At 57.9% G+C, this 27843-nt stretch overlaps 1 protein-coding gene across 1 annotated transcript; it reads left to right on the top strand.

The window, feature by feature from the left end:
- Positions 1-113: 113 nt before the first annotated feature.
- ABITRAM (actin binding transcription modulator) lies at positions 114-25036 on the top strand. Its single transcript, XM_078865774.1, has 6 exons — positions 114-242; positions 4525-4576; positions 20181-20310; positions 20740-20816; positions 21755-21824; positions 24084-25036. Exons 1-6 carry the CDS (start codon positions 140-142, stop codon positions 24405-24407), a joined length of 756 nt encoding a protein of 251 aa, XP_078721900.1. The 5' UTR covers positions 114-139; the 3' UTR covers positions 24408-25036.
- The last annotated feature ends 2807 nt before the right edge of the window (positions 25037-27843 follow it).

Here is a 27843-nt window from a genome sequence, read left to right as displayed (position 1 = left end):
GCTCCTCGCGCCGCCTTCCCATTGGCCGCCGGCCTCCTCGCCGCTACGACCAATGGGCGAGCGCCCGTCGCGGCGGTGGAGGGGGGGGCTGCAGGAGGTGGGGGGAGGGGTGCGGCGGGGGGATTCGTGAAGGGCGACAATGGAGAGCCGGGCCGGGGACGCCAACCGGGACGCGAGAGATCTGGGGTCGTCACGGCCCCCCACCGTGCTGGAGCGATACTTCACCCGCTATTACAAGACAGGTACCCCCCCCACATCCTCTCTTTGGCGGGGGGGGGGGGAGAGCCGGGCCTTGAGAGGCTTGTGCAGGGGGTGTGGGTTGGCGATGTCCCGCCCGCCCGACCGGCCCACGTGCGTTTGTTTACCGCGACGCAGCCGCCGCTGTGCGCGGGTCAAAACGGGCCGTGGTCAATCCACTGCTGGATGAAGGCCTCCCCACCCCCAACCCCGGCCGCCGCCGCCATCTACCGCGGCCTCCTTGCCGCACGAATGCGATATCCCGTCCTCTCGGGCCTACTCCTCGCTGCCCACACACCCCCCTTGTAGCCTGCCACTCCGCCCTGTCAGCCCGTGACCATCGCGGGCTCCACGCAGCAACCACCTCCCCCCCCCCCACGGCGCGCACGTGGGGCGCACGTGGCGGCGGCCGCGGGGCTCTCCGAAGCCGCGCCGCGGGATTCTCGGTGTCGTGGCCTGCGGGCGGTGCTGGGCGTGAAACGTCGCTGGGGTGGCCGCGAGCCGAGCGAGCCGGGGCTGGTGAAGTATGGTCAAGCGGGAACCCCCTGATCGGCTTGCAGGGAGGATTTGATCGTGTGGTTGTCGTTCGGGATGAACTGCTGACATGTGAATTTAACACGTAGTAGGCTTTCGCGATCAATATTCATAATATAGGTTTTTTGGGTCAGATCGCGTTATTTATAAATGTGTCGTAACCCTCCACCACCCGACACGGCCAAACAGTAAAAAAGTGTCACGTTTTTTTTTTTCAAAGGACAAAATAATTCACTTCTTTAGCCCACCGGTATGTTACAGAGAGAATCAACAGCATTTTAAAATTTGAGTAGTACGACGTTTCGCTGGTAATTACAATCAGCTTCAACGGGCAAGAATGGTGAAGCTCTCCTGTTGCTCCCGGTCTTAAATAGAGCAGCATCAGGGTAATCATTCAATTGCTATTCATTGGTATTTGTTTCCCTTATAAGGAATTGTAATTGTATTTATTTAATAATACGCTGGCATGTGATTAATTTTTTTTAAACCCGCTGCAAACATGATCACCTTCCATAATACAGGGGTTTTTTTTTCTTTGGGTGTTAGATCGTGTAAAAAAATGAATGTGTCGTTAAACCCACCACCACCCGACACCGCCAATTAGTAAGGTTTCGTGTCACCTAAACAGAACGTGGCCAGTTCGTCACTCGTAGAGCAACAACACCAGTGTGTTGCAAAGCCAAGCCAATCTGAGTACGACGTTTCGCCGGTAATTACAACTGGCTTAATGAGGCAGATTTGTGCAGAAGTCCACCTGTTTCGTTCCTTAACCAGAGGCGTAGTAGACGTACTGCATCATTTAGGTGGTAATCAACGCACATGATGCATGCACATTATGGGAGCCCAATCATCTTGCTTGGAGGCGATCTCCATCGGATCTGGGAAGCTCAGCGGGATTGAGCCTAGGGGTTCAGATATTTCTGACGGGAGTCTGCCGTGGAATTCCACGCGTTTGTAGGATTGGGTTTAGGGGGTGACGGAGTTGGCGGTACAGCGATGATGGATTTCACGAATCCACGCTTCGTGTGCATGGTGGGGTCGGGTTCTCAGGTTTCTTCCCCACGTGAAGCCAAACGCTCAGAGTAAACGCATAAGCTGCCAAACCCACACGGTTTAACCCGTGCTCTTGTACAGGGAGTTTCCAGGTTCATACGGAGTACAGCCGTTTCAATACGGGCACATAATTTAGTTTGTCTATTTGTGTTTGTGCCTTGTGATTAGACTTTATAGGATGAACGTTGAGATTTATCGGGGCACGGGGTGACCCATAAGGTCTGAATTGGTCTGTAATAAGGTCGGCACTGATAAGGGGTTGACAGGGAGAGGTGGGACAAAGTCATTGTTATGCAAGTCCAAGTCGAGTCGCAAGTCATCAAATTCATGACTCGAGTCTGACTCGAGTCCAAGTCACATGACTCGAGTCCACATCTCATAGGTGGGACAAAGTCATTGTTATGCAAGTCCAAGTCGAGTCGCAAGTCATCAAATTCATGACTCGAGTCTGACTCGAGTCCAAGTCACATGACTCGAGTCCACACCTCTGTTGACAGGTATGCGAGTGTTGTGCATCCGCATATCAAGCAAGCAGCAGCATGCAAGATCACAGACGGTAGTAGCATGATAAGTAGCATCATTGACACTAATGATCAAAATTAATACATAAAACAGTTTTTGTTTAGTAACATAATTTTTGTCTTTGTGTTTCTCCCTTCTGATGGGACTTTGTGGGATGAACGTTGAGATTTATAAGGGCACGGGGTGGACCAATAAGGTCTGACTTGGTCTGTAATAAGGTAGGGCACTGAGTTTGTGAACCGCATTCGCCAAATTTGTAAAACTCTCAAACCCACCGATCTGCGAGTCTGTAGAGCAAGTGGCGGTTCTTGAATCTATCTGTGCAGAGTTGCATGGGATTTTCTTTAGGTACTGTGGTGCTGCGGTAGCGAGATGTTAACTACTTCGCTTTGTATGCAGGAGGTCCTAGATTCGATCCAGACAGACCCTGGCCATGATCTATCAACGGTTGGATAAAGGCCTTCCCTAGCCGTGACGGTTTGTCACGGTCCTGCATTGAACACACGAGCTGGTTTGCATTGCTGCGTCTCCCCAATCTACGTATCCTCATGCGTGTTCACTACTTTGGCTGCTACTCCGCCATCATTAGTACCACTGGACATCGTCACAATGTCCACAACGGTCAATATGATGCTGCTAACTGGCATATGCCCTCTGATGCACGTGTTCCTCTCTCGGTGTCGTTCCCCGAATGCCCTTCTCCGCGCTTCTTTGTGCACTTTTAAACATTTTTGCTCCACGTTTGTGTTTTGAAAGGTCATGCAGCTCATTGACCTTGCAGACCAATGTTATCCCCGCAGGCTTTGCCTAAACAAGCAAACTCTGGGCTGCTTTTCCACCTTCTGGGTCTCATCAGCATAGACAGGCCTGTTAAACAAACGCTGCCCTGTTGCCAGATGTTATGAGCGAGAGCACTCCCTCTTCCCAGTGGATGGGGGGGAGGAGGGGTCCTACAGGTGCCGTCCTGCCCCCCGGCAGTATTCTTGCAGCGACTCGGACGAGTTCGCTCAGAAACCCCCGCGGGAGACACCGGGCGCCCTAAATGCTCCCTTATTTACAGAAATCATAGCTCGTCTTCCACCCTCCCATTATCCGTGTGCCTCTGGTGTTGGTGGTGGAGGGAGCGGTGGTGGTCATATCGGCAGGCGGTGACGATGGGATGGCGGCTTCGGCAAGGTGGCGACCACCGTTTGCGGTTGTGACGGTGGCATCGGCAGTCCGTGGCGGCGGTGGCAGTTAAACTCCATTATTGTCGAGCAGGTCCCGGGGAAATGGAGGCACAGGAAGGAGCGGCCGATGGCTTGGGGGGGCCCCCGAGGTTGAATAAAGTCATTTAACGAGGGGTCGGGACGGTGCAGCTTCGCAGGTCACTGTTGACATTTTTTATGGCCGCGAGTAGAGACCCCTGGCCCGAGGATTTACTGTTGTTAGCATTCCTGCCGGAGAGAGAGGCAGGCCTCCTCTCTCGGAGCGGGCGGGCAGGCGGGCGGGTGGGCACCGACGCCGTCGCCGCTTCCTCCATCCACGCTCGCTCCTCGGCCGCCACAAAATGCTGATTAAGGCTCCGGCGGGCGCTGGCGCCAGGAGAAATTCTTCGGCGCAATCTGCTTGACCGAGGCTCGCACATCTACAGTAAATCCAAAATTGATGTTGAAAGCCGAAGCCCATTCCCATTATTATTTCTGTTTGGTTTTAATTAAGGGCTACAGTTGCTGGTTTATGGCCAGTGGCTTGGCTTTACAGCCCTGCAGTTGCCAGTGCCCTGTTTAATGACATTGTACATACTGACTTTTTGACCTTTCCAACATCGGCAAAGTACTAATTGTGAGACCTTTTTAAAAGAATATAAAGAGCCCGTGCAAATGTTTACGTTCCGAGGGTGAGAGTATTTTATTTTAAATGATTGATTGATTTTTTTTTGCCCGCTGCCCCCCCCCCACCGCACCCCCCCCCCCCCGCCCTGCGAACGCCGTCCGAGGGCTGCTGCGCTCGACGCCCCGTGCTGTCGTGTCGTCGTGTCCTCGCCGCCTTGTCAGGACTAACATTGCTGCGGTCGGTGTCGAATGACAAAACTAATTAACGGTGTGCTGCGTGCGGTGTGCTGCGTGCGGTGTGCTGCGTACTCCGTGCTGCGTGCGTGCTCCGTGCTGCGTGTGTGCGTTTGTGCTGTGCGTGCAGATATGAAAGGCAAGGCTTGCGAAGACCACTGCGTCCTGCAGCACTCCAACAGGCAAGCGGTGCACCACCCGCCCACGCGGCACGCCGTTCACGCGAGCCCGCTCGTCGCCAATTAACGAATCGACTCGTTAACCCTCGTTTGGTTCATTCCGGTAATAACCCACGAGCGCCATCGCGCACGACCCTCGCGGGTGCCCGGGCCCCGTCCGATGGGAAAAGTGGCCGGAGCCTGATTGATGGAAATGACGCGGAGCAATTTGCGCCGATCGTCATTCACAATTAATTAACATTCAGCTGAAGGGTAAACGAGCAGACGAGCCATTAAAAATCACCAAACTGCTGTGGTGGCCAGGTGGCTCGGGTTAGAGGGGGGGCGGGCGGATCGTGGTTTGGAGGGGCCTCATGTGGGCCATGCTAAGGGACTGAACCAGCACCACTGGGACCTGAGTTCAAATCCGGGTTTTGGCTGTCCGTGATTGCTTGGCAACCGAACCGATTTAAGCTGCCACTTTTTTAAAGCCCCTTTTACCGCACTACGAGGTCGAAAGCGAACAACATTCAGCAATTTTACGCTCTCATAATCGGTACGTGGCAATTGGCGTTTTAACAACGGCAGACGACAGCTGCAGCCAGTAGGGTCCGAAACTGTGAGTCCGGGTTCTCAGGTGCCAGCCCTGCTCCCTGGACAATGACCTTTTGTGGCTTATCCAGTTTTTCCATTACACGCTCTTCGGCCGGAATATAATTGCGAGTGGGGGGAAATGGCAAAAATATATAAATCTCGAGCTCCAACCCCTCTGGCCCTGGGTGACTGTTGGTCTTGGCTCTGTTGAAGGTCCTTTTCTGCGATGCAGATGTTTGGCTGCTGCTGCTGCTGGCCCTACTGCTGCTGCTGCTTCTGCTGGCCCTACTGCTGCTGCTGGCGCGGTTACGAGGCGTGAAACGTGCGAAGCGTGTCACCTGCAGATTTTCACCCCCCCCACGTTCCGCGCTCTGCGTTCGCTGCAGCTGAAAGGCACCGCGTGATTGACCGGCGTTTCTCCATTCCAGGCTCATGCCACCCCACCCCTCCCACCCCCTCCCCATCGCAATCTTTTTCGGAGCGCAACTCCAAAGGCCCAAAACACCGAGCGGCCAATGTTGCTTAACGTGGCACTCATCTCCTGTTCACAGTTGTGAGCGAGTGGTGGATGTTACGAGAGTGAGTGAGCGTTTGGGTCGCTACAGGAAGTTGGAAAAAGAGACGATGGGAGGGAATTCAACAGTTCAGGGGCGCTCGAAAAGTGTCGCAACCTGCGCTGCGACGGGCCATTACAGCGTGGAATTGCGCTAGTTCGGGCCACTGCACAATGCATGCACCTGATAGTTTGGGACGCTGGAGTTGATCAACTCTGGTGTCGGGACAGCTGCCTGAGCCCACTTGCTGTGACCGCCGCGCGTGCGTGTGTGCGTGCGTGCATCCGAGAGCCCATGCGTGCATGCATACCATGCCTGTGTGTGTGCGCGCAAGTTTGCATGCGCGTGGAACCGTCGGCAAGTTACTCCGTCCACCGTGACCACTTGCGCTCACCGTGAACAAACGTTCGTGAAGCGGTACGAGTATTTGGGAATATTCCGGTGGAGCGGTGTTGCCCTTTCAAATGTTTGTACCTCCTGAGAATTGGTTCTTAAGGGGCGGGGTGGGAATGAATATTCGTGCCTACGAGAGCAAATATTTTTTTGGGCGGAGTGGGGGGGTTACAATCTCTAATGCCCAGGTTAGCGCCAAGGGACAGTGATTGTGTGGTTGTGTTGGCGGTCAACACTTCACACCTGCGTGCTTCCTCATCACGCCACCTTGCCGTTAGATAAGCACCACGGCTAATCGTTACGCAAATATTTATTCTGCTATCTTGCCCTCACCCCCCCCCCCCAAAAGCATGTCGGTTTCTTTTTTAGCTCAACGGCGCCAACACGATCGCGCGCCATCGCCGAAACGCGTCGACGGAGCGCGCGTGTGCGCGTCTATTTCCGTCGCGATCTATTTAAGGTCGCGCGTGACGCTGAGGCTACTCGGGTTTAAAAAAAAAAAGTCGGGCGGCTGCAGGTAACGTAAGCAGGGGGTCACGGAGCAGGTAAGCGGACACCTGGGCCGGACTGCGAGGGGCTGGGTGGTGCCGCCACAGTGACGGGGAGAGGGGGGGGGTAGAGAGCGCGCGTTGTTGCAGGCACGCTGCGCTATTTATATTGATTCGGGTTACACTGTTTGCAAAGCTTTCACTCTCGCTTATATCTTGTTAACATTCCTGTGCTGAGTCCCCTGGACTTGTCAGGGCTGGATTATACGCAGCAGCAGCAGCCAAAGCAGCAGCGGCTTTTCAGCGGAGGGGTTGCGTGGGGAGCAAGGGTGGAGGATGGAGGAGGAGGAGGGTGGGGAGAGGGGTTCTTTGTTTTGGCAGGTTTTTATTTGGGTAAAAAAAAAACGGCACACACGCACACACTTAGCGCACGCACAGAGATGGCCCAGAAAATCTGCAGGCTCGTTAAAGAGCCTTTGTTTCCGTGTGCGATGCAGCGGGGGACCCCGTTGCATTAATGAGAACCCCCTTGAACGACGCATGGGGGGGTCCTCATTTCCGCCTTTGTTTCACCACCGTCCCAAAACACAAACAGCTTAATTAAGTGGTGTTTTGTCCAGCGAGCGCTGCTTGCGAACGTCGATCATCATCATTATTATTATTTTTCCTAACATAAACTTTTTCAGCGAGGCGATGACATCGCCCAGGCCGCAAGGGGTCCCTGAACGAAAAAATGCGTGCGTTGGGTTTATTTAAACTTACGGCTGTCAAGGGGGGGCCGCGGGGGGGGGGGGGGGTTTGTATTCGGAGCCGCAGCAGGTGACGGGCAACATTCCCACAAAGGACACATTTTTCCCAAATAAACCCGTGCAGCTGGGGGTTTAATTCGACACCTGTAGGATGTCAAAATGCTGCCTCAGCTGTTTGTGGAGCTGGGGAGTGCGAGTTGACGAGCGTGGGCCCGGAGCCCCCCCCCCCGCCGCACCAACCGCTCCCCCAAACCCCTCGCCCGCTCAACCCCATCGCCGGCTCAACCCCATCGCCCGCTCAACCCCATCATTGCCGCGGTCTCTCCGTCCCCCCCCGCCCACCCGCCACCCCACGCCCTCTGCAGCTGCAGGCTGCCGATGACTGCCCCGTCCATCCCCCCCCCACCCACCCCGTGACCTCTGTGAGAGCGGCCGCCCGAGAGGTCGCCCGCCTTTTGGCTCGTCAGCACGGCCTCCGCCGCGTCTTTGACAGGGGCCCGGGCAGCACGGTGGTGGGTGGGTGGTGGGTGGGTGGGGAGGTGGGTGGGTGGGTGGGGAGGTGGGTGGGTGGGTGGGGAGGTGGGTGGGTGGGTGGGTGGGGAGGTGGGTGGGTGGGTGGGGAGGTGGGTGGGTGGGGAGGTGGGTGGGGAGGTGGGTGGGTGGGTGGGTGGGGAGGTGGGTGGGTGGGTGGGGGGGTGGGTGGGTGGGGGGGTGGGTGGGTGGGGGGGTGGGTGGGTGGGGAGGTTGGTGGGTGGGGAGGTTGGTGGGTGGGTGGGTGAGTGGGTGGGGGGGGTGGGTGGGTGGGGGGGTGGGAGGGTGGGTGGGTGGGGAGGTTGGTGGGTGGGTGGGTGGGGAGGTGGGTTGGGGGGGTGGGGAGGTTGGTGGGTGGGTGGGTGGGGAGGTTGGTGGGTGGGTGGGGGGGTGGGTGGGTGGGGGGGTGGGTGGGGGGGTGGGTGGGTGGGGGGGTGGGTGGGGGGGTGGGTGGGTGGGTGGGGAGGTTGGTGGGTGGGTGGGTGGGGAGGTTGGTGGGTGGGTGGGTGGGGAGGTTGGTGGGTGGGTAGGGAGGTGGGTTGGGGGGGTGGGGAGGTTGGTGGGTGGGTGGGTGGGGAGGTGGGTGGGGAGGTGGGTGGGTGGGGAGGTGGGTGAATGGGTGGGTGGGTGGGGATGTGGGTGGGTGGGTGGGTGGGGAGGTGGGTGGGTGGGTTGGGAGGTGGGTGGGTGGGTGGGGAGGTGGGTGGGTGGGTGGGGAGGTGGGTGGGTGGGTGGGGAGGTGGGTGGGTGGGTGGGGAGGTGGGTGGGTGGGTGGGGAGGTGGGTGGGTGGGTGGGTGGGGAGGTGGGTGGGTGGGTGGGGAGGTGGGTGGGTGGGTGGGGAGGTGGGTGGGTGGGTGGGGAGGTGGGGAGGTTGGGGGGTAGGTTGGTGGGGAGTTGGTTGGGTGGAGAGGTTGGTGGGTGGGGAGGGACACGCTCTCCCTCTGCCGCCCGGCTCCCACCCGGGCCGTCACCCTGAACCCCTTCCAGTGACTCTCCTCCTCCCGTGGTTCGACTCCCCCGTTCTGATCCCTACTCTGCCCCCCCCCCTCTCGCTCACCATCATCTTCCCTCTCTGCTCCCCCTCTGCTTCTCGAGCGACCTCCGTAAGAGGGCAGCACTTTCCCCACCCGCTCTGCGTGCGAGAGGAACATTTGTGGCGTGACGTTCAGAGATGGAAGAGAGCCAAATGAAGCGCAGAACGAAATGTGAATGCGTTGATTTTTTCTTTTTGTTGCACGGTCATCGGTGACCGGACTGAGATTGTCAACTCGCGGCGCACTCAAACCCGGTTCAATCGCATCCGCCTGCCAGGATTCGAACCCAGGGCCTCGGCCGTGACAGCTCGGATCTCTGACCTCTGAGCCAGTCGGGGCGACCTCTGTCTGCTAACGCTCACCAGAGCGGCGGAGTTTGATAATACAGCGCCGCCATTGTGTGCGTGGGCGCCTGAGCATTGTGTTTTTATTTAATCTCTGGTCGTATTGTGGGAGGGGGGGGGGAGATGGTGGTTGAAGGGTTGTGTTGGTGGAGGGGAGTTTGGTGGTTGGATGGTTGGGTGATTGGGGAGGTTGGGGTGGTTGTTGGTGGGGGGGGTGGTACGTGGTGGTTAGGGATGGTCGTGGTGGATGGGGAGGGGTTGTGGTGAATGGGGTGGTTCGGGTGGTGTGATCTCTCCGCTGCTGGATGACGGCTATAAAGGGATGATAGGGAAGATGCTGGCAGCAATAAGACAGATTACGTAGTGAGAATTCCACCGCTGCGGAGATGGAGCGATGAGATCGGCTCATTCGCACGATCCCAGGTCGTGGGGGTTCATAACGTGCGTACGTATCTCGTGTGTGTGTGTGTGTGTATCAAATCGGGCGTTTGTCATGAATGTCCATATTGTCTAAATTACGCGTGCTTAGCTTGTGTATCCTGAAAGTCCGCATGTAGGAATGCATGTTTGGATGAGTGAATGACAATATTCACACGTGTGTACGTGTGTGCGGGCTTGAACTCGTGTTTGTCATGAACGTCCGTGCGTGTTTGCATGCTCGTCGCTCCGTAGCCGTCCCCCAGTCATCTGGAATTCCATCCCCGCTGCACTTTCGCAGCGTCCAATCCATCCCCGTCTTTGAATCGGCGGTTGAAGGCTTCGTTCGCTCATCTCGTCTGCCCCGCGCAGTGCTCGAGGCACCGCCGGGCCTGGCCCCGCTCCTCCCTGATCGCGACCTCACCGTCAACGTGCGCGCCGTTTGACATCGTTACATAACTTGTATTATTATTGTTGTTGTTGTCGCTGCGTGCGTGCGTGCGTGCGTGCGTGCGTGCGTGCGTGTGTGCGTGCGTGCGCGCGCGCGTAGTCATCTCGAGCCAAGTGTCCACGGACGGGCAGGACTTGCCCGGCTCTCCCTGGTCTCGGCGATCGCTGACCCCGAACCCAGCGCCCCCACCAAGTCACCCACGGTGGCCCGCGTCGCCCCGCGGTGCTCCCCGGTGCCCCCCCGGTGCCCCCCCGGTGCCCCCCCGGTGCCCCCCCGGTGCCCCAAGGGGTCGGCGCTGCACTTGCTGAAAGGCCCCCCATGACAGCTCGTGTAAACACGGGGCCCCCACTCGCACTGCAGCTAAGGGAGCGAGATTTGGGTGCCACTACCGGCGCCCTCGGTCCGTCCGTCTGTCCGTGCGTCCGTGCGTCCGTCTGTGCGTCCGTGCTTGCGTCTGTCCGTGCGTTTCCCAGTGCTGGTGCTACGCATGCGGCCGCCTGCCTGGGGGGGTTGCGACGACGCATCGTTAACTCCGCCGCGTAGATTCGTTTCGAGCTCGCGGAGCGCGAGGCGAATCGGTTCGTGCGTCTCGAATAATGGATGCGGTTTTTTTTTCTTAAAGAGCAGGAATTTGCAAAGCGGTGAATTTAGGAAGGAGATTGGCTTCTTCTCGTGGACAAAAACCCCAGGTCGCCAGTGACGTCTCTGCCGTCCATAAATTCAACACGGGAAGTGACCGCAGATTCGTGCGTTCGCAACGATATTTACGATGACGACGACGACGACGATGGTGATGACGATGATGCGGCATTGTGAGTGTGTGAAGTGCGGGAGCGTAGCGGTCAGCGCACTGCGCTATGAACTCGGCGAACCCAGTTCGATTCCCGCTCGCAGCCAACATCGGTGACGAATATCTGATCCGGTCCCGGGCCTCCTACACAAAGTTGACTCTCGGCTTCAAATGGGCACCTGGTGCTGTGTGAACATCAGCACTGGGGAAACAAAGGTGATCGAGCGTGGTCTCAGCTGCACCCCCACCACCACTTACCCCAAGAGACTGTTAAAGGCTACATGGGGGATCTTTGTATTTTTGACGTGTGTGTGTGTGGAGTGTGTGTGCGCGTGCGCCTGGTGCTGGCCACCCACCCCCTCGTATATCGTGCCGGCCTTCATAGGTGCTCGCGAACAGCAAACGGTGACAAAGTTGCGGCCATCTGGCCCTTGTAAACTCTCCCTCCTACCTGCTGCTACCTATCTTTTTGACCTGCAGTGTGGTTGTGGTCCAACAAAGTAGTGATGAGACTCCACAGTGAATATGGTCCTCAGTAGTGGGTGGAGAGGAATCGATGAGTGAGGTTGGCGTGAAACGGCAAGTACTGCACACGTAGTAGCAATAAAAGAGTCATAAACAGACGACCCATCCATCCAGTTCCTAAACAAGCTCAAATCCTGCTCGGCTCCCGAGATCGAGTGCGCTGAGGGTGAATTTTGCCCACGGGCTTCCGCGATTATGTGAGCAATTGCGCGCAGGAGTGCGCAAACGAGCGCGCAGGAGTGCGCAAACGAGCGCACGAGCGAGTGAGCAAACGAGCGCGTGTGTGCGTGAGTGATCAAACGAGCGCGTGTGTGCGTGAGTGAGTGAGCAAACGAGCGAGTGTGTGCGTGAGCAAACGAGTGAGTGAGCAAACGAGCGAGTGAGTGAGTGAGCAAACGAGCGAGTGCGTGAGTGAGCAAACGAGCGAGTGAGTGAGTGAGCAAACGAGCGAGTGAGCGAATGAGCAAACGAGCGACTGAGCGAGTGCCCGAGTGAGCGAGTGAGCGAGTGCGTGAGTGAGCAAACGAGCGAGTGCGTGTGTGCGTGAGCGAGTGAGCGAACGAGCGGGGACAGATGTTGCATCCCCGCGCGAATGCCGGACAAATTGTTCAAAGTGAACAGCACTTCAAAGGGCAGCGGCAGCTCGTGTAGGAAGCGGCAGCTCCCTCCAAAGGCGAAGCACAAAGAGAAGCGTTTGGGAGTTTAACGGCCGCCTTAAGGGTTTTATAACGGACACCCGTGTGATTGCCCATGACCTTGCGTTCTTGTCGCACGATAAAAGCTTTAGTGCCCCGGTTTACAGCAGGAAACATAAGGCTAAGTGCGTTTTGTGTCCTTAACATCGCAATACGCACCACCTCCTACCCCCCCCCCACACTTCTCCCGCACCTCCCCACACTGCCCCCCCCCCAGCCCCACACATCCCCACACACAAACGAAATTTATTGCCTCCTGTTATAGGGTGTCGCAAGGTGACGTTTATGAGCCATGTTTGGAATTTTATACGGATAATTTTTTTTTCCCGGTTCGTTTGGTTTCGCACGTTTGGCCGGGCGGACGTCGTGAGCGCGCCGCCACGCCGCTGTGATTGGTCCCCCGCGGAGGGCGATCGAGCGATGGCTTCCCGATCGAGGTGGCGGCAGTAGCAGTGCGAGCGCGGTTGCCAGCAGGCGTTCCCATCCGAGTACTAAACTATGTTTTTTGTATTTACTAATTGTATTTTTTTACCAGGTAAAAGCCCACTCAGCTACACAGCTGGTTTTTCAGAAGCGACCTGCCCTTCACAAATGATAGCCCGACGATGTGGCTTTTCGCGTGGAAATTTACAGCGGCCAAATGCTCGAAACGCACGTCGATTGTATATGTGTAGGGAAAAACCAGAGGGGAGAGAGACACGCAAACTGCAAATATACAGCAGGCGTCAGGGTCGGCATTGAGCCCGCGACCTGTACACCAAGCGAGGTAGTTAACATCTTGCCACCATGTGAACTAGGGTCTTCATCTCTCCAGGAAAACCGCGCCGAGTCTTGGCTTGGCCCTTTTATCACGGTTCCGGTATCGCGATACATTTGGCCACCTGCCTTTTTTTTAGCGAAGAGATATTTACGAACGGTAAAACAATCCGCAGTGCCCAGAGAAAACCCAGCGTGCTACCTAGGGGGGGAAATACTCAGCGCAGTGTGCTAACCACTATGCCACCACTCTCCCGAGTGCTAAAACACCAGAGTTAGTCATCCAGCAGTGGAGAGGTCACAGCTGATGGTGATGATTTTCCAGGTTGAACTCTCGCAAGGCAGATATCTGCCACGTGTCAACTTCTGCTCCCGTTTTGTTTTGTCGTAAAAGTACCGTGTTGCCTTTTTTTTCCCAAATTGTGTCGGTGGCACGAGTCAACAGCACAATTAAATTTGCATTTGGAACTCTGCGAGCAAGCAGTGCACTACTGTGTGCTAAGAGGACTGCTCTGTAATGCGTCGGATGTGACGATTTCGGTCGTCTATGCCCTCGCCTTTTAAACGCATGCGGGCCAAACCAGACATTAAAATTGTCACAGCTGGAATTTGTTCAAATTTTTTAATGTGATGGGGCTATTTTGCTCGGTCACCAGTGAGATCACCGCACCATAATGTGGCTACGTCCGAGATCCCGGATTCGAACCCAGTTGCTCGACCCTGCTGGCTCCACGTCACCTGACCCCCTGGAGCTGAACCTGCACTCCGTTATTATTGATAGGAACGCTCGCGGTGAGAGCAACAATCACATCGTCTTGTTCTTGGTGGTGTGCCATCGTTCACTCGTACGCCCCAAACCCTGTTGCTGTTGTTCTGGCTGCTGTTCCTATTCCTGCTGTTGTTCTTGCCGTCTGCTGATGCCGCTGCTGTCTGCTGCTGTGATTATTGCTGCTGTATTCTGCTATTATTGCTGCTGCTGCTGCTGCTGTTGCTTTTGCCAGTTCTTGATGCTGAACCTGCAACATGAGCGGCAGCAGCAATAGTAACAGCAACAACAGCAGCAACAGCAGCAACAGCAGCAGCTGGCTATACGCTGAACAACACGTGGCACAAACCGAACAGAGCGGGGAGCAGCTGGTTGCGTAGAGTGAGGTCCGTGCGGGGCAAGCAGGTGGTACCGTGGTGCCGAGCGTTGGCGCTCACCCGGCCGAACGTTCCGTGGAGGGATTGTGGCATAGGGCGGTGGAAAACCATTCCGGAAAACTAAATTGCGTGTGTGCGTATATAATACATTAGAGTTCCGTTAAATAATTAAATATATATATATCCAAATATGTTTTGTCTGCCAATCGAGGAAGGGCTATCCCCCACGCCTAGTCGCTCGTGATTTTATTCACCATACTTCACCACGCACTGGCCACTGCGGATTGCGGTTTGCATAACATCGTATTCGTTGCATCTGGAATGAAATCGTCAGCGGCCGGGGTGCCGCGGCCGAACCACTGCTGGATGAGTGGCCGCCCTCCTGTACCGTCCCGCCCCTGTGCGCACCAGCCAATCGCAGCCTAGGGCACTTCCAATTAAATACGCGTCAAGAATAAAAATATGAATTACCTGTTATTTCTTTAAATCTCCAAAGATTGTCTGAAACCACAACTAGGCCATCGAAATATTGTGCCGGGTGGTGGAGCTGCTGCCCCTTTCCCCCGCCACCCCCCTTGTCCCCCCCAGAGCACCATGGTGGGTAGGAGATGTTAACTACCTCGCTTGGTATGCAGGAGGTCGTAGGTTTGATCCCGATCCTGGCACCTGCTATATATTTGGAGTCTGCGGTGTCTCTCTCTATCTGTGGTCGCGTTGATTTTTCTCCGGGTCCTCCAGTTTTTCCTTACCACCTTTAGAATCAACGTAGCGCGTGTTAGAGTATTTGGCTGCTGCGTAATGATGATAAGCCACTTTGTTGAGCTATCATTTGTGGCCAGGTCGCTTCTGAGAAAGAGCTACATTGCTCAATGGGCCCTTACCTGGTCAAATTAAAAACTAATTGTTTTAGAGCAGCAAGAGAGTGGTAGCGCATCGGGCATTGGCGCATAAGTGGGGGGTGGGGGGGGTTGCGGAAGATAGGAGGAGGGGGGGGGCTCGCAGGCTCAACACGCCGTGTGTTTACTTAGCGAGGGCTTCTGTGCCGTTAACGGGTGCCGGGTTGACACTTTGCGGAGAGCGTTGCGGCGGAGCAGTTCCTGCCGTTAATCTTGCCGACTCGCCGGCCACTTTGTGTGCGCCGTGGGGCCGGCCATTGTAAAGAAGAAGGGCAGCGGCGCGCTTGAGTGTCGCGCTGGGGGGGGTCCGGCGCTCCTCGGGCCCCCGCACTGGGGACCGCCGAACAAGAGAAGGAATTTTTACTGGGTTCCGCGGGATCGCCGCCGTGCCGGGAGGCCCGCACGCGCATGTGTGCTCGCTCTCGCGCACGTGTGTGTGTGTGCAAGCGCACGTGTGTGTGTGTAAGCGCACGTGTGTGTGCGCACGTGTGTGTGTAAGCGCACGTGTGTGTGTGCACGTGTGTGTGTGTGTGCAAGCGCGTGTGTGCAAGCGCGTGTGTGTGTGTAAGCGCACGTGTGTGCACGCACGCGTGTGCACATGCTCGTTCAATTATCTCGTCAACGACGCGTTTAAGAGGCGTTTTGCGAGAGTTGGGCCCGGTGGCGCGGGGAGGGCAGCGGGGTCGGGGCGGCGGTGGGGGAGGGGGGGGATGATGATGATGCGTCACAATGTGCCACAATGTGCCACAATGCGCCGAGAGACGGCAACCGGCCGCTGCAGGCCTGGGTTCAAATCCGGACTGGCCGCCCGCGATGATAAACAACAGCAGCAGCAGCAGCAAATGACTGCAAACGCAAAAAAAAAACTATCGGCAAATTATATTAATTTTATTTGGCCAATTAACGGCAAATAACGGCTGTACGGTAAAAAAAAAAACCCTCCACGTCACAGATAATTTCCCGCTTCACTCGGCGCGTTCCCAGTGACAGAGGTACAAACTCGTGTCGGCGCGACCGCTGTGCGTGGCAACGCTGCTCGTGGACGTGCGACTCCACCGATGCCTCTGTGACGACGACGATGACGTCGCCTTCTGGAGTCGTCGCCCCCCCCCCCCCGCAACACGAGGTGGTGCACTGCGCACTGTGAAATTTACCGAATTAAAATTTGGTCACGTGACCTGCACTCGCAATGTACAACTCGACGATCCGCGGGCTTGGAGACCCCTACGTAGCCTGGCAAAGAGACTGCTTGACTCTGCAGGATTACACGGCGGACCTCCTCGAGTTCAAAGATACCCATAGGCTTATATAGGGCCCCAAAGACTTCTGTCGAAACCTCTATAGTTACATAGGGACCTATGTACACACACATTAAGGGTCGCTCTAACACCCGAGCGCTCGCGTTCTAACGCCACAAACGGAGAAACTAAAAAAATAAATTGCTTAAAGACACACGGAGAGTGCATGCTGGGTAAATACAATGTTATTCAGTGAACTGGCACAGCGTGTTAGAATGCGCGTATGGGTGTTAGAACGCACGCTTGAGTGTTAGAGCGTACCTATTGTGTGCGAGCGGTTACGTCTGTTACCTGGGTCTTATGCAAGCCGATGGCTTTCTGTGTAAGTTTAGTAGTCTCTGTGTAAGACTATGGGCCGGTTCTCTAAGTATGGATTCCCGTTTATGTCTATGAGTTTCTATGTAATTATAGAGATTTCCATAAAAGTTATTAGGGCCCTATGCAAGTCTCTCGGTATCTCTAACTCTATTGGTCTGTAGGGGTCTGTATGTAAGCCTATTGGTTTCCCTGTTGCTTCATATATAAATATATGGGTTTCAATATCTGTCGATGCATTTCTTTTTCTCCGCTTTCCTCTGTAAGCCCATCGGTCTCAAGACAAGCCTATAGGTTTGTTGGCAAATGCGTATGTGAACGTCTGTTTATATGGGTCTCTATGTACGTGCCGAGGCTCCTTTGCCTACGGGTTCCTGTGCGAGGCTACGTGCCGTCTGCTTTTCCTTGTCGAGGGCAGCACGCGGTGACGATGGCGACAAGCGCGCCGCGTTTTCCGCGGGGGCTGTGGCTCTCGGTGCAACTCTGGGGACCTGTGCAGTAGATCCCTGCCGGGCTCCCTGCGCCCGGTGCTCTTCTGCGCGTTGCCAAATCTCGCGACCGCTGAGCCGCGGCGAGGCTGCCTCGGCGCGCTGGCCCCCGCCGGCGACGAGTAACACAAGCCGGCCGGGGGGGTTACGTAACAGTCGCGTGCGTTCACGATGGCCCCTGCCCCCCACCCGCGCCCCCCCCCCCCGCGCCGCCCCGCACCCCCCCCGCACCCCCCCTCGGCCGCCCGACGTCTCGCATCGAGCCGGCGACGAGCGCAGGGGGAGGACGGACGATGGGGGTGGTGAAGGGATGGCAGGCGGGCGAGCGGGTGGATAACGGGGGTGGATGTCTGTGGTGGACAGGGGAAGGTGGGTGTCTGTGGTGGACAGGTGGAGGTGGATGTCTGTGGTGGACAGGGGAAGGTGGGTGTCTGTGGTGGACAGGTGGAGGTGGATGTCTGGGTGGACAGGGGAAGGTGGATGTCTGTGGTGGACAGGTGGAGGTGGGTGTCTGTGGTGGACAGGTGGAGGTGGGTGTCTGTGGTGGACAGGGGAAGGTGGATGTCTGTGGTGGACAGGTGGAGGTGTGTGTCTGTGGTGGACAGGGGAAGGTGGATGTCTGTGGTGGACAGGTGGAGGTGGATGTCTGTGGTGGACAGGTGAAGGTGGATGTCTGTGGTGGACAGGTGGAGGTGGATGTCTATGGTGGACAGGTGGAGGTGGATGTCTGTGGTGGACAGGTGGAGGTGGATGTCTGTGGTGGACAGGTGGAGGTGGATTGCTGTGGTGGACAGATGAAGGTGGATGTCTGTGGTGGACAGGTGGAGGTGGGTATCTGTGGTGGACAGGTGGATGTCTGTGGTGGACAGGTGAAGGTGGATGTCTGTGGTGGACAGGGGAAGGTGGATGTCTGTGGTGGACAGGTGGAGGTGGATGTCTGTGGTGGACAGGTGGAGGTGGGTGTCTGTGGTAGACAGGTGGAGGTGGATGTCTGTGGTGGACAGGTGGAGGTGGGTGTCTGTGGTGGACAGGTGAAGGTGGGTGTCTGTGGTGGACAGGTGGAGGTGGATGTCTGTGGTGGACAGGTGGAGGTGGATGGCTGTGGTGGACAGGTGGAGGTGGGTGTCTGGTGGACAGGTGGAGGTGGATGTCTGTGGTGGACAGGTGGAGGTGGGTGTCTGTGGTGGACAGGTGAAGGTGGGTGTCTGTGGTGGACAGGTGAAGGTGGATGTCTGTGGTGGACAGGTGAAGGTGGATGTCTGTGGTGGACAGGGGAAGGTGGATGTCTGTGGTGGACAGGTGGAGGTGGATGTCTGTGGTGGACAGGTGGAGGTGGGTGTCTGTGGTGGACAGGTGGAGGTGGATGTCTGTGGTGGACAGGTGGAGGTGGGTGTCTGTGGTGGACAGGTGAAGGTGGGTGTCTGTGGTGGACAGGTGGAGGTGGATGTCTGTGGTGGACAGGTGGAGGTGGGTGTCTGTGGTGGACAGGTGGAGGTGGATGTCTGTGGTGGACAGGTGGAGGTGGGTGTCTGTGGTGGACAGGTGAAGGTGGGTGTCTGTGGTGGACAGATGGAGGTGGATGTCTGTGGTGGAGAGGTGGAGGTGGATGGCTGTGGTGGACAGGTGGAGGTGGATGGCTGGGTGTTAACAAGTTTGTGGGGGTGGGCAGGTGCTGGTGCTCGACAGTTTGGAAGCGTGAGCGAACGTGACGAGCCGGCTCCTGCGCGTTGCCTCCGCTCGCGTCTCCGTGAGCGCGTCTCTGTCACCGGTCCGTGTTGTAGCGACCCACGTCCCGACCCGCGGCACACTGTGTCGGCACGGGCCGATCAAGCGCACGTTTGCCGAGAGCCGAGCCTGGCGTAGGTTCTGCGGCGTTCCGGTCCGAACCGGCGGGCGCCGGGAGAGCGCGGCGCTCCAAGAACGGCGGGCGGCGTGAGCTATCGCTTCCTTATCTCCTCCGTCCAAAGAATTTGGAAATCGGCAAACAAAACGCCGCTCGCTCCGGGCCCTGGTGGCAGCGGTAGCTCAAACGGCGGTTGCTGTTTGCCCTCGTGCGTAGCGGCCGGGCCGAGCGCCAGCGTGCTGCCACGTTTTGCGATGGTGAACGATCGTGCGACGATGGGTTGTGTTATTTTTACTTTTTCTTATCACGATTGCCGAGCCACGGGACCAGGGGCACGAAGTGCCGAGCGGTCTCGCGACGCGACCGAAGTGCGTTGGGTGTAACGCGAGTTCCCACGATTCTTCGGATCGAGGGAGGTTGTAAGAACCTGGGAGAAGAGGCGAATTTCGAAGTGCGGCAGAGCGAGGGAAGAAGCAGAAAGAGAAGTGAGGTGGTGACCTGCAGTGCGGTGATGGTGGTTGTGATCGTGGTGGTAGTGGTTGAGACGAAACAATCCGTCTGTGTAACTTGGATGTAACGAGTCTGCCTGCAGCCTTCATCACAATCAATTTTCTAAGCTTTATTCGGGTTTAATGCAGTCAAACGTGGCATGGGTAAAGTTAGAATGCGAAGTCAGCCCGGTGGTGGATGGGCTCCTAAACGCGGGTGGAGGAACCGTTGAGTGAAGTTCATGGGAACGGCGACTGCGTTCGTAGCAATGGAAGAGTGATGATGATGGCGGTGGCGGTAATGATGGTGGCACCATGTGCCTCTCCATTCCTCTCGCCGTGGCCTGAGCCATCCGGTGACAGGGGGGGGTTTGGGTGGGGGATGGTGGTGGGGGGGGCACATCCCACGTCGGGTTAACTGGGGGAATCGGGGTGCCGCGGGAGACCTGCGCCCTGACGTTGCTTTAATTTGTCAGATTACCTGGAAAAAAAAAAAAACCCTCGCTCCATTCACGGCGGCTCGCGCGCATCGCTGGCGGCGATCGCCAAAACAGAGGCCGCGGGCTCCCACAATCCCCTCGGACAACGCTCGCCCCAGAGCCTCGGCGGCACAAAAGCCCCGGCGACGTTGAGTGATCGACCCACAATCGGCGCGCGCTGCGCTGCCGCTGAAAGGCGCGGCCGCTCCCCTTTGTGCACGGCGGGAGCGGCGTGCGGGGAGACGGCTTTCGGCGGACAAAGCCCACCCCCCCCCCCCCGCTCTCTCGCATAAAGACGCGTGGTCGCGCGGGCCGCCGCGGGGTTTTTAACGGGGCGGTTCCGGCGCGTCGCCCAGGATTTGCGTGATCACCGTGGCCGAGTCGCATCCCGTGCTGGGCGGGGGGCGCGACGTCGCCGCCGTGGATTACCAGATCAGCGCCGGGTGCAGCCGCCTCGACAACCGCGTCTCCGGGAAGAGCAAGCGGGTACGCAAGCCCCACCCTCCCACCGTTCTCCATCGCCCCCCCCTGCCCCCGCAGCCCGCACACCCCCACCCCCATCCTCCCCCCCCCGCACCGCCGCTGCAGCCCGCACCACGCAACAACCGCAGCCCCCCCCCACCACCTCGGCGCTCTGCTTTCCAAACACAGCAAACGTTCGTCGATGTTTCGGTGGCGCGACCCCATTTCGAGTTGCACCGCCGCATTCCGTTTGCCGCGGCCCCCTTGCTCTGAGTTGTCGCCCGCTCTTCGTGGGTTCGGGGGGGGGGGGGGGTCGTCGTCCCGCGTGCCGTTTAGGCGCGACGTCCGAAACGTCACGGACGCCGTTGCCCACGCGGCACAGGCCGGGAGGGCGCGTCGCCGGAGAGCGGCGGCGATCCGACCGCTCGGGCCCCGTTTGTTTTTGTTCCGCAGGGCGGGCAGTTTCTCACCGAGTTCTCTCCTCTGTGCCGCATCACCTGCACGGACGGGGAGCAGTACACGATCTACAGGTACCGCCTCCGTGTACGGCGTTTCGGGGCGTTTATTTACTTTTCCGTCACGATTGTCGCAGCTTTTCAATCCTGCCCATTTAATTACAAGTTGGCCCGGACCCTAAGACGAAAGCATAAAAAAAAAAATGTATTCCGCCAAGAATCCAAAGCGCACGAGCGCACGAGGGCATGGGAGCACGGGGCGTGCGCAACCCACCGCGTTTCTTCTCCCCGGCAAAAGCCTCCGTCTTCCCGTCTTCCCGTCACCGCGTCCACCCGGAGCGAAAGAGAGAGAGAGAGAGAGGTGCAAGGTCGTGGGGGTCACGGGCTAACAAACGGCCACATGCCACTGGGCAGCAGCGCAGCAATTCCCCAGCTCATACCCCGGCCCTCTGCGTGACCTAACCCTGACCTGGGCAGTGAAGGCGCACGCACAATTACGGCCTCCATCGTTAGGCCTGTCAACATGTGGCGTGCCGGCTTCTCGCTTCGCTTGAGTCCTCCTCCCTCCCTTGTGCCGCTGCTGCGGCTGCATCAGGGGACGGCAGGGGCGGCGAGGGAGCCGTGCGTCCAGGGGTCGAGGGGTCACGTTAGTTCACTTGTTTTTTTTGCTCGGCGACGGTTAGCGGCACATCTGGAACCGCGTGTGCCGGGCCCGCGGGTCGTGTTCCCATCCCATCCGTGCGTCCCGTCGCTTGTGTAAGCGCAGCTCGGTGACACGCGGCCGCCCCCCCCCCCACCACACGCACCCCTTACCCCCCCCCACCACCCGCATCCCACTCCGCCCCCGCCCCCCCCTGGCCCAAGTTTGATGGGGGGCGCGAGGCCCGGGTGCTCCCGTGGAGAAAGCGTTTGTTCGTTGAAAATCCGTTTTCTTGGAAAACGAGCGCGGGGCTGTGCGGCGGCGGCGGCGGTGGCTGACGTCACCGCATGCGCTTTTGTCTCCCCCGCTGCAGCTGCATCCGCGGGCGACTCGTGGAAGTGAACGAGAACCTCATCGCAAATCCGCACCTCGTCAGAGACAAGGTGCCACCTCATTTGCGGGGAGCGGGGGGGCCTGGCAAAACGCGCACCGGCAGCGGCGAATAGCGGTCGTGCAGGACAACGGTTGCAAGCGGCGGCAGCGGCGGTACCGCCGCTAGCAAGCAACGAAAGTGACAGCATTACGAGTGGCAGTCGCAGCAGTAGCAATAAATGCAGCAGCGGAAACAGCAGCGGCAGCAGCAGTGGTATCAGCAAAGGCAACAGAAACAGCAGCGACAGCAGCAGTGGTATCAGCAAAGGCAGCAGAAACAGCAGCGGCAGCAGCAGTGGTATCACCAAAGGCAGCAGAAACAGCAGCGACAGCAGCAGTGGTATCAGCAAAGGCAGCAGAAACAGCAGCGACAGCAGCAGTGATATCGGCAAAGGCAGCAGAAACAGCAGCGACAGCAGCAGTGGTATCGGCAAAGGCAGCAGAAACAGCAGCGGCAGCAGCAGCAGTGGTATCGGCAAAGGCAGCGGAAACAGCAGCGGCAGCAGCAGCAGTGGTATCGGCAAAGGCAGCAGAAACAGCAGCGGCAGCAGCAGCAGTGGTATCAGCAAAGGCAGCAGAAACAGCAGCGGCAGCAGCAGTGGTATCAGCAAAGGCAGCAGAAACAGCAGCGGCAGCAGCAGCAGAGCCGCATGTACGGCTCTGCTGCTGCCGCTGTGTTTGCGAGCGAGCCAGCGAGCGGGTAACGGGATCTGCGCGTTGCACAACAGCGCGCACCCAACACAGGCGCGCAGATGACGACGGCTGCATCTGATTGACCCTCATTATGTAACGCCAAGTCGCGCGTGCGCCCGCTCCTAGCCCGCTCCTAGCCCGCTCCTAGCCCGCTCCTAAACCACTCCTAGCCCGCTCCTAGCCCGCTCCTAGCCTGCTCTTACCTCGCTCCTAGCCCGCTCCTCGCCCACTTCCTAGCCTGCTCCTAGCCTGCTCCTAGCCCGCTCCTAGCCCGCTCCTAAACCACTCCTAGCCCGCTCCTAGCCCGCTCCTAGCCTGTTCTTACCTCGCTCCTTGCCCACAACTAGCCCGCTCCTAACCCGCTCCTAGCCTGCTTCTAGCCCACTCTTAGCGCGTTCCTCGCCCGCTCCTAGCCTGCTCCTAGCCCGCTCTTAGCTCGCTCATAGCCCGCTTCTAGCCTGCTCCTAGCTCGCTTCTAGCCCACTCCTAGCCTGCTCTTGGCTTGCTTCTAGCCCGCTTCTAGCCAACTTCTAGCCTGCTCCTAGCCCGCTTCTAGCCTGCTCCTAGCCTGCTCCTAGCCTGCTCCTAGCCTGCTCCTAGCCCGCTTCTAGCCTGCTCCTAGCCCGTGCGTACGACCAACCCCCCGTGCTCGGCTGGCAGCTACCCCCCGCGCCCGCTGTCGGCGCCAGGGCAAGGGGAGTCCAATGAAGTCAGCGGTATTGCGCTCTTGGCCACCTCTCCAAATGACAACGATGACGACAGTCATTTTATTACTACGACTACCACGGCACCGGCTGACGCTCGCCACGTAAGTGGCGGTGACGTCGCCGCGGCGCTTGCGCCAGCCTAGGTGCACTAATGCTACGCCGTCGTTGTCGGCGGCAATCCTTGCTCAATCCACTGCTGGATGAAGGACTCTGCAAGCCGCGGCCATGTAACACTCTCTCTTCTCGTGAGCCGTGATCCTGGCTTTCCTTCCACTCAGCTCTGCCCATGACGAAGTTTGTGATAATAATGCCCGCGATTGCGCAACGCCTGAAATGTGCGTCCAGAATAGTGAGACGCAAGCCCCTCCGCACAAGGGCGTGTCAGTAGGTGAAGAGACGACTTCTACTGATAAGTCTGTAACCCGTGCCGGTTGAGGTTTTGGTAAACATTGTGCAATGAATGAATGGGGTGGGGGCGGGGTGTAACGTGCCATTATTTTTGCCCAGATTTCTCCGCGAGATAGCAGACGGCACAGCCTGCCCTTGCACAGTTGCACATTAGAAGAGCGGCAAGCTGTCGCTCTTCACGTAGCTCGGCGAGCCACTCGGGAGGGCCACTGCCGGGGCCTTTAGGGGTCGGATGCGGCCCGTGGGCCGCCGGTCAAAGCTCCCTGCCATGTGTGACGCCAGCAGCTGCATCTTGCCGAAGCTGACGGCTCCAATTAATCCTTCCCCGTGTTGCTGCTGCTGCTCCTGCCCACTCCTCCTCCTCCTCCTCGTGCCACTCCCTTGAACCCTAACCTCCCCCCACCCCCACCATCCATCACCCGAACCGACGGCTGACGACCGCCCGCGTGTCCCCCCCGGCAGCCGTCGTGCGAGGGCTACATCGCCGTCGTGCTGCCCAAGTTTGAGGAGAGCAAGAGCGTGACGAGCGGCCTCTGCGACCACGCCGAGTACCTGCGGGTGGTGGCGACACGCGCCGCCGCCGCCACCGTCCCTGCTGACGGCGACGTCACCGCCGCCGCCGCCGCCGCGACCCCAAGCGCCGACGGTCCGACCGACGATGAAGTTTGCGAAACCGATGGAGCCAAGACGGAAGTGCAAGACGTCGTCTCTCGGAGCGACGTGTCTAAGCCCGACGCGTGTACGGTCGACGGCGGTGAGATTGACGCCTGTAAGATCGGTGTCTAGATGACCGACGTCTTGCGGTGGCCGCTGTTGTTGCCTCTGTGCGAGCGACGCCTGTGACCGCCGGTGTCTGTGACGACGATGCCGCCAGTACGATGAGATCGTCCCGGCCGTCGCCCATCGTGTTTTCCGTGAGCATCGAGGGAGCTTTTTATTTCCGTTTAAATTTGTCGACGGTGTTGTTACTGCTGCCAAAGACAGCCCACCCCCCATTGTTCTGGCTCATTCACAAAAAAATGCACTGGCCGTGTCTCCATTGATATATCTACTGTTGGTTTATTTCACTAAATACTTCGGCATCGTGGGGACGAAGATTCTATTCGGACCTCTCGCAGACAGCGATGCAACCCCCCTTCCTGTTGAAGAACAACGCGCAAAAGCGGATGTCGCAGAACTACTTCCGAGATCCGTTTAGGCGACCGTGACCGGTGCTGAGTGCATCGGTTCGCTGCAATCGAGGAGCCGGTTTCATCGGGAGGCAACGGCTGGAACCCGGATTCGAACCCAGGTTCCCGGCGGTGCCGGCTCCGTCGCCCTCTGACCTCCGAGGCAGCCGGCCACAACCACAGAAATATCCAAGTGAATTAGCTGTTCGCTGCATCTGAAATGTTATTAAAAAAAAATCTCCCATTTGTCATTTACTGTTTGTGCAAAGAGACAATTTGATTCGCATTCCTTGAAACATGTCCCGGTATCTATCGCGTTTGTGAACTTTGCGCGGCAGAGAAAATACGTGAGGATTTCGCCGGCGTTCGTTACGCTCGTCACACTTTTGTGTGTTTTGCTTCACGGTGAACGGGACGAGACCATCAACACGCTATGCTTTTAGAAAACCTCGCTTAATCGCAACTCCCCTCTGCGCGAGCCCGTGGCTCTCCCCACGAGTCTCATGCCACGTATTCTCAGTCACGGCTCCGGCTCAAGCGAGCCGTGCTTTTACCAGAGCCGGCTCCGAGCACGGTCCCAGACTCGCTCAGCCAGAGCCACGGCTGAGAACACGGACCCCGAGTGTCTTTCGGCGTGAGTCGTCGGTGACCGGTACCCCAAGTGGTTCAGGATGAAGCGGGGGGGGGGGGGAGGAGGAGTGTAAAACTCTGCAGGGCTGAAGGCGTTGGTGCTTGCTGCTGCTGCTGCTTCTGCTGCTGCTGCTGCTTCTGCTGATGCTGCTGCTGCTTCTGCTGCTTCTGCTGCTGCTGCTTCTCCTGCTGTTGTTGTTCACGGCGAGGCCGTGGCAGAGTTGGTGGGGAGGGCCTCGCTCCGCTCCTGCCCCCCCCCCCCCGTGCTCTTTGCCCCACGGTGCCACGGCACGACTGGGAACCCTGCCACGGCAAAGGAGACGCGCGTTCCTGCCACGGGTCGCACCCCCCCCCCCTCTATCCCCCTCGACCCCCACCCCTCTTTTTCCCGGGAACCGAATGAAGAGTGGCACGGGCGAGGGGGGCACAGCGCTGGGCCGTGACGATGGCAGCCGCATTCCGTGTTTTATTTTTTTTTACTGCGGAGAGCCCCGGGACTTGGCGAGTTTCACTCCAGCGTCAAGTGAAGTGAGGAGCACAGACAACTCCCCCCCCCCCCCCGCCTTGGCCAAGCCGCATTGACCGGCGCGGTGAAGTATGGTCAGATATCGCCCGCGCGTTCTGACGCAACGCGGGGGGAGGGAGGCCCTCATCCAGCAGTGGATTGACAAGTGGGCTGTGTGTGTGTGTGTACGTGGTGGATTGACAAGCGGGCTGTGTGTGTGTGTGTGTGTACGTGGTGGATTGACAAGCGGGCTGTGTGTGTGTGTGTACGTGGTGGATTGACAAGTGGGCTGTGTGTGTGTGTGTACGTGGTGGATTGACAAGCGGGCTGTGTGTGTTTGTGTGTACGTGGTGGATTGACAAGCGGGCTGTGTGTGTGTGTGTGTACGTGGTGGATTGACAAGCGGGCTGTGTGTGTGTACGTGGTGGATTGACAAGCGGGCTGTGTGTGTGTACGTGGTGGATTGACAAGCGGGCTGTGTGTGTGTACGTGGTGGATTGACAAGCGGGCTGTGTGTGTGTACGTGGTGGATTTACAAGCGGGCTGTGTGTGTGTACGTGGTGGATTGACAAGCGGGCTGTGTTTGTGTACGTGGTGGATTGACAAGCGGGCTGTGTGTGTGTACGTGGTGGATTGACAAGCGGGCTATGTGTGTGTGTGTGTACGTGGTGGATTGACAAGCGGGCTGTGTGTGTGTACGTGGTGGATTGACAAGCTGTGTGTGTGTGTACGTGGTGGATTGACAAGCGGGCTGTGTGTGTGTGTGTGTGTACGTGGTGGATTGACAAGCGGGCTGTGTGTGTGTGTACGTGGTGGATTGACAAGCGGGCTGTGTGTGTGTGTGTGTACGTGGTAGATTGACAAGCGGGCTGTGTGTGTGTACGTGGTGGATTGACAAGCGGGCTGTGTGTGTGTGTACGTGGTGGATTGACAAGCGGGCTGTGTGTGTGTGTGTGTACGTGGTGGATTGACAAGCGGGCTGTGTGTGTGTGTACGTGGTGGATTGACAAGCGGGCTGTGTGTGTGTGTGTGTGCGTGGTAGATTGACAAGCGGGCTGTGTGTGTGTACGTGGTGGATTGACAAGCGGGCTGTGTGTGTGTGTACGTGGTGGATTGACAAGCGGGCTGTGTGTGTGTGTACGTGGTGGATTGACAAGCGGGCTGTGTGTGTGTACGTGGTGGATTGACAAGCGGGCTGTGTGTGTGTGTACGTGGTGGATTGACAAGCGGGCTGTGTGTGTGTGTACGTGGTGGATTGACAAGCGGGCTGTGTGTGTGTGTACGTGGTGGATTGACAAGCGGGCTGTGTGTGTGTGTGTGCGTGGTGATTGACAAGCGGGCTGTGTGTGTGTACGTGGTGGATTGACAAGCGGGCTGTGTGTGTGTGTACGTGGTGGATTGACAAGCGGGCTGTGTGTGTGTGTACGTGGTGGATTGACAAGCGGGCTGTGTGTGTGTGTACGTGGTGGATTGACAAGCGGGCTGTGTGTGTGTGTACGTGGTGGATTGACAAGCGGGCTGTGTGTGTGTGTACGTGGTGGATTGACAAGCGGGCTGTGTGTGTGTGTACGTGGTGGATTGACAAGCGGGCTGTGTGTGTGTGTACGTGGTGGATTGACAAGCGGGCTGTGTGTGTGTACGTGGTGGATTGACAAGCGGGCTGTGTGTGTGTGTACGTGGTGGATTGACAAGCGGGCTGTGTGTGTGTGTACGTGGTGGATTGACAAGCGGGCTGTGTGTGTGTGTACGTGGTGGATTGACAAGCGGGCTGTGTGTGTGTGTACGTGGTGGATTGACAAGCGGGCTGTGTGTGTGTGTACGTGGTGGATTGACAAGCGGGCTGTGTGTGTGTGTACGTGGTGGATTGACAAGCGGGCTGTGTGTGTGTACGTGGTGGATTGACAAGCGGGCTGTGTTG

Source organism: Lampetra fluviatilis, chromosome 21, assembly GCF_964198595.1.
Source record: "Lampetra fluviatilis chromosome 21, kcLamFluv1.1, whole genome shotgun sequence".
Taxonomy (NCBI): Eukaryota; Metazoa; Chordata; class Hyperoartia; order Petromyzontiformes; family Petromyzontidae; genus Lampetra; species Lampetra fluviatilis.
This window is presented reverse-complemented; position numbering and strand designations above follow the sequence as displayed.

What these genes read in the sequence shown, in the direction of transcription:
- ABITRAM (XM_078865774.1), top strand. Translation starts at nt 140, where the DNA reads ATGGAGAGCCGGGCCGGGGACGCCAACCGGGACGCGAGAGATCTGGGG. An exon ending in CACCCGCTATTACAAGACAG is followed by an intron (nt 243 to 4,524) that starts GTACCCCCCCCA and finishes CTGTGCGTGCAG; the next exon opens with ATATGAAAGGCAAGGCTTGC. An exon ending in GTCCTGCAGCACTCCAACAG is followed by an intron (nt 4,577 to 20,180) that starts GCAAGCGGTGCA and finishes CGCGTCGCCCAG; the next exon opens with GATTTGCGTGATCACCGTGG.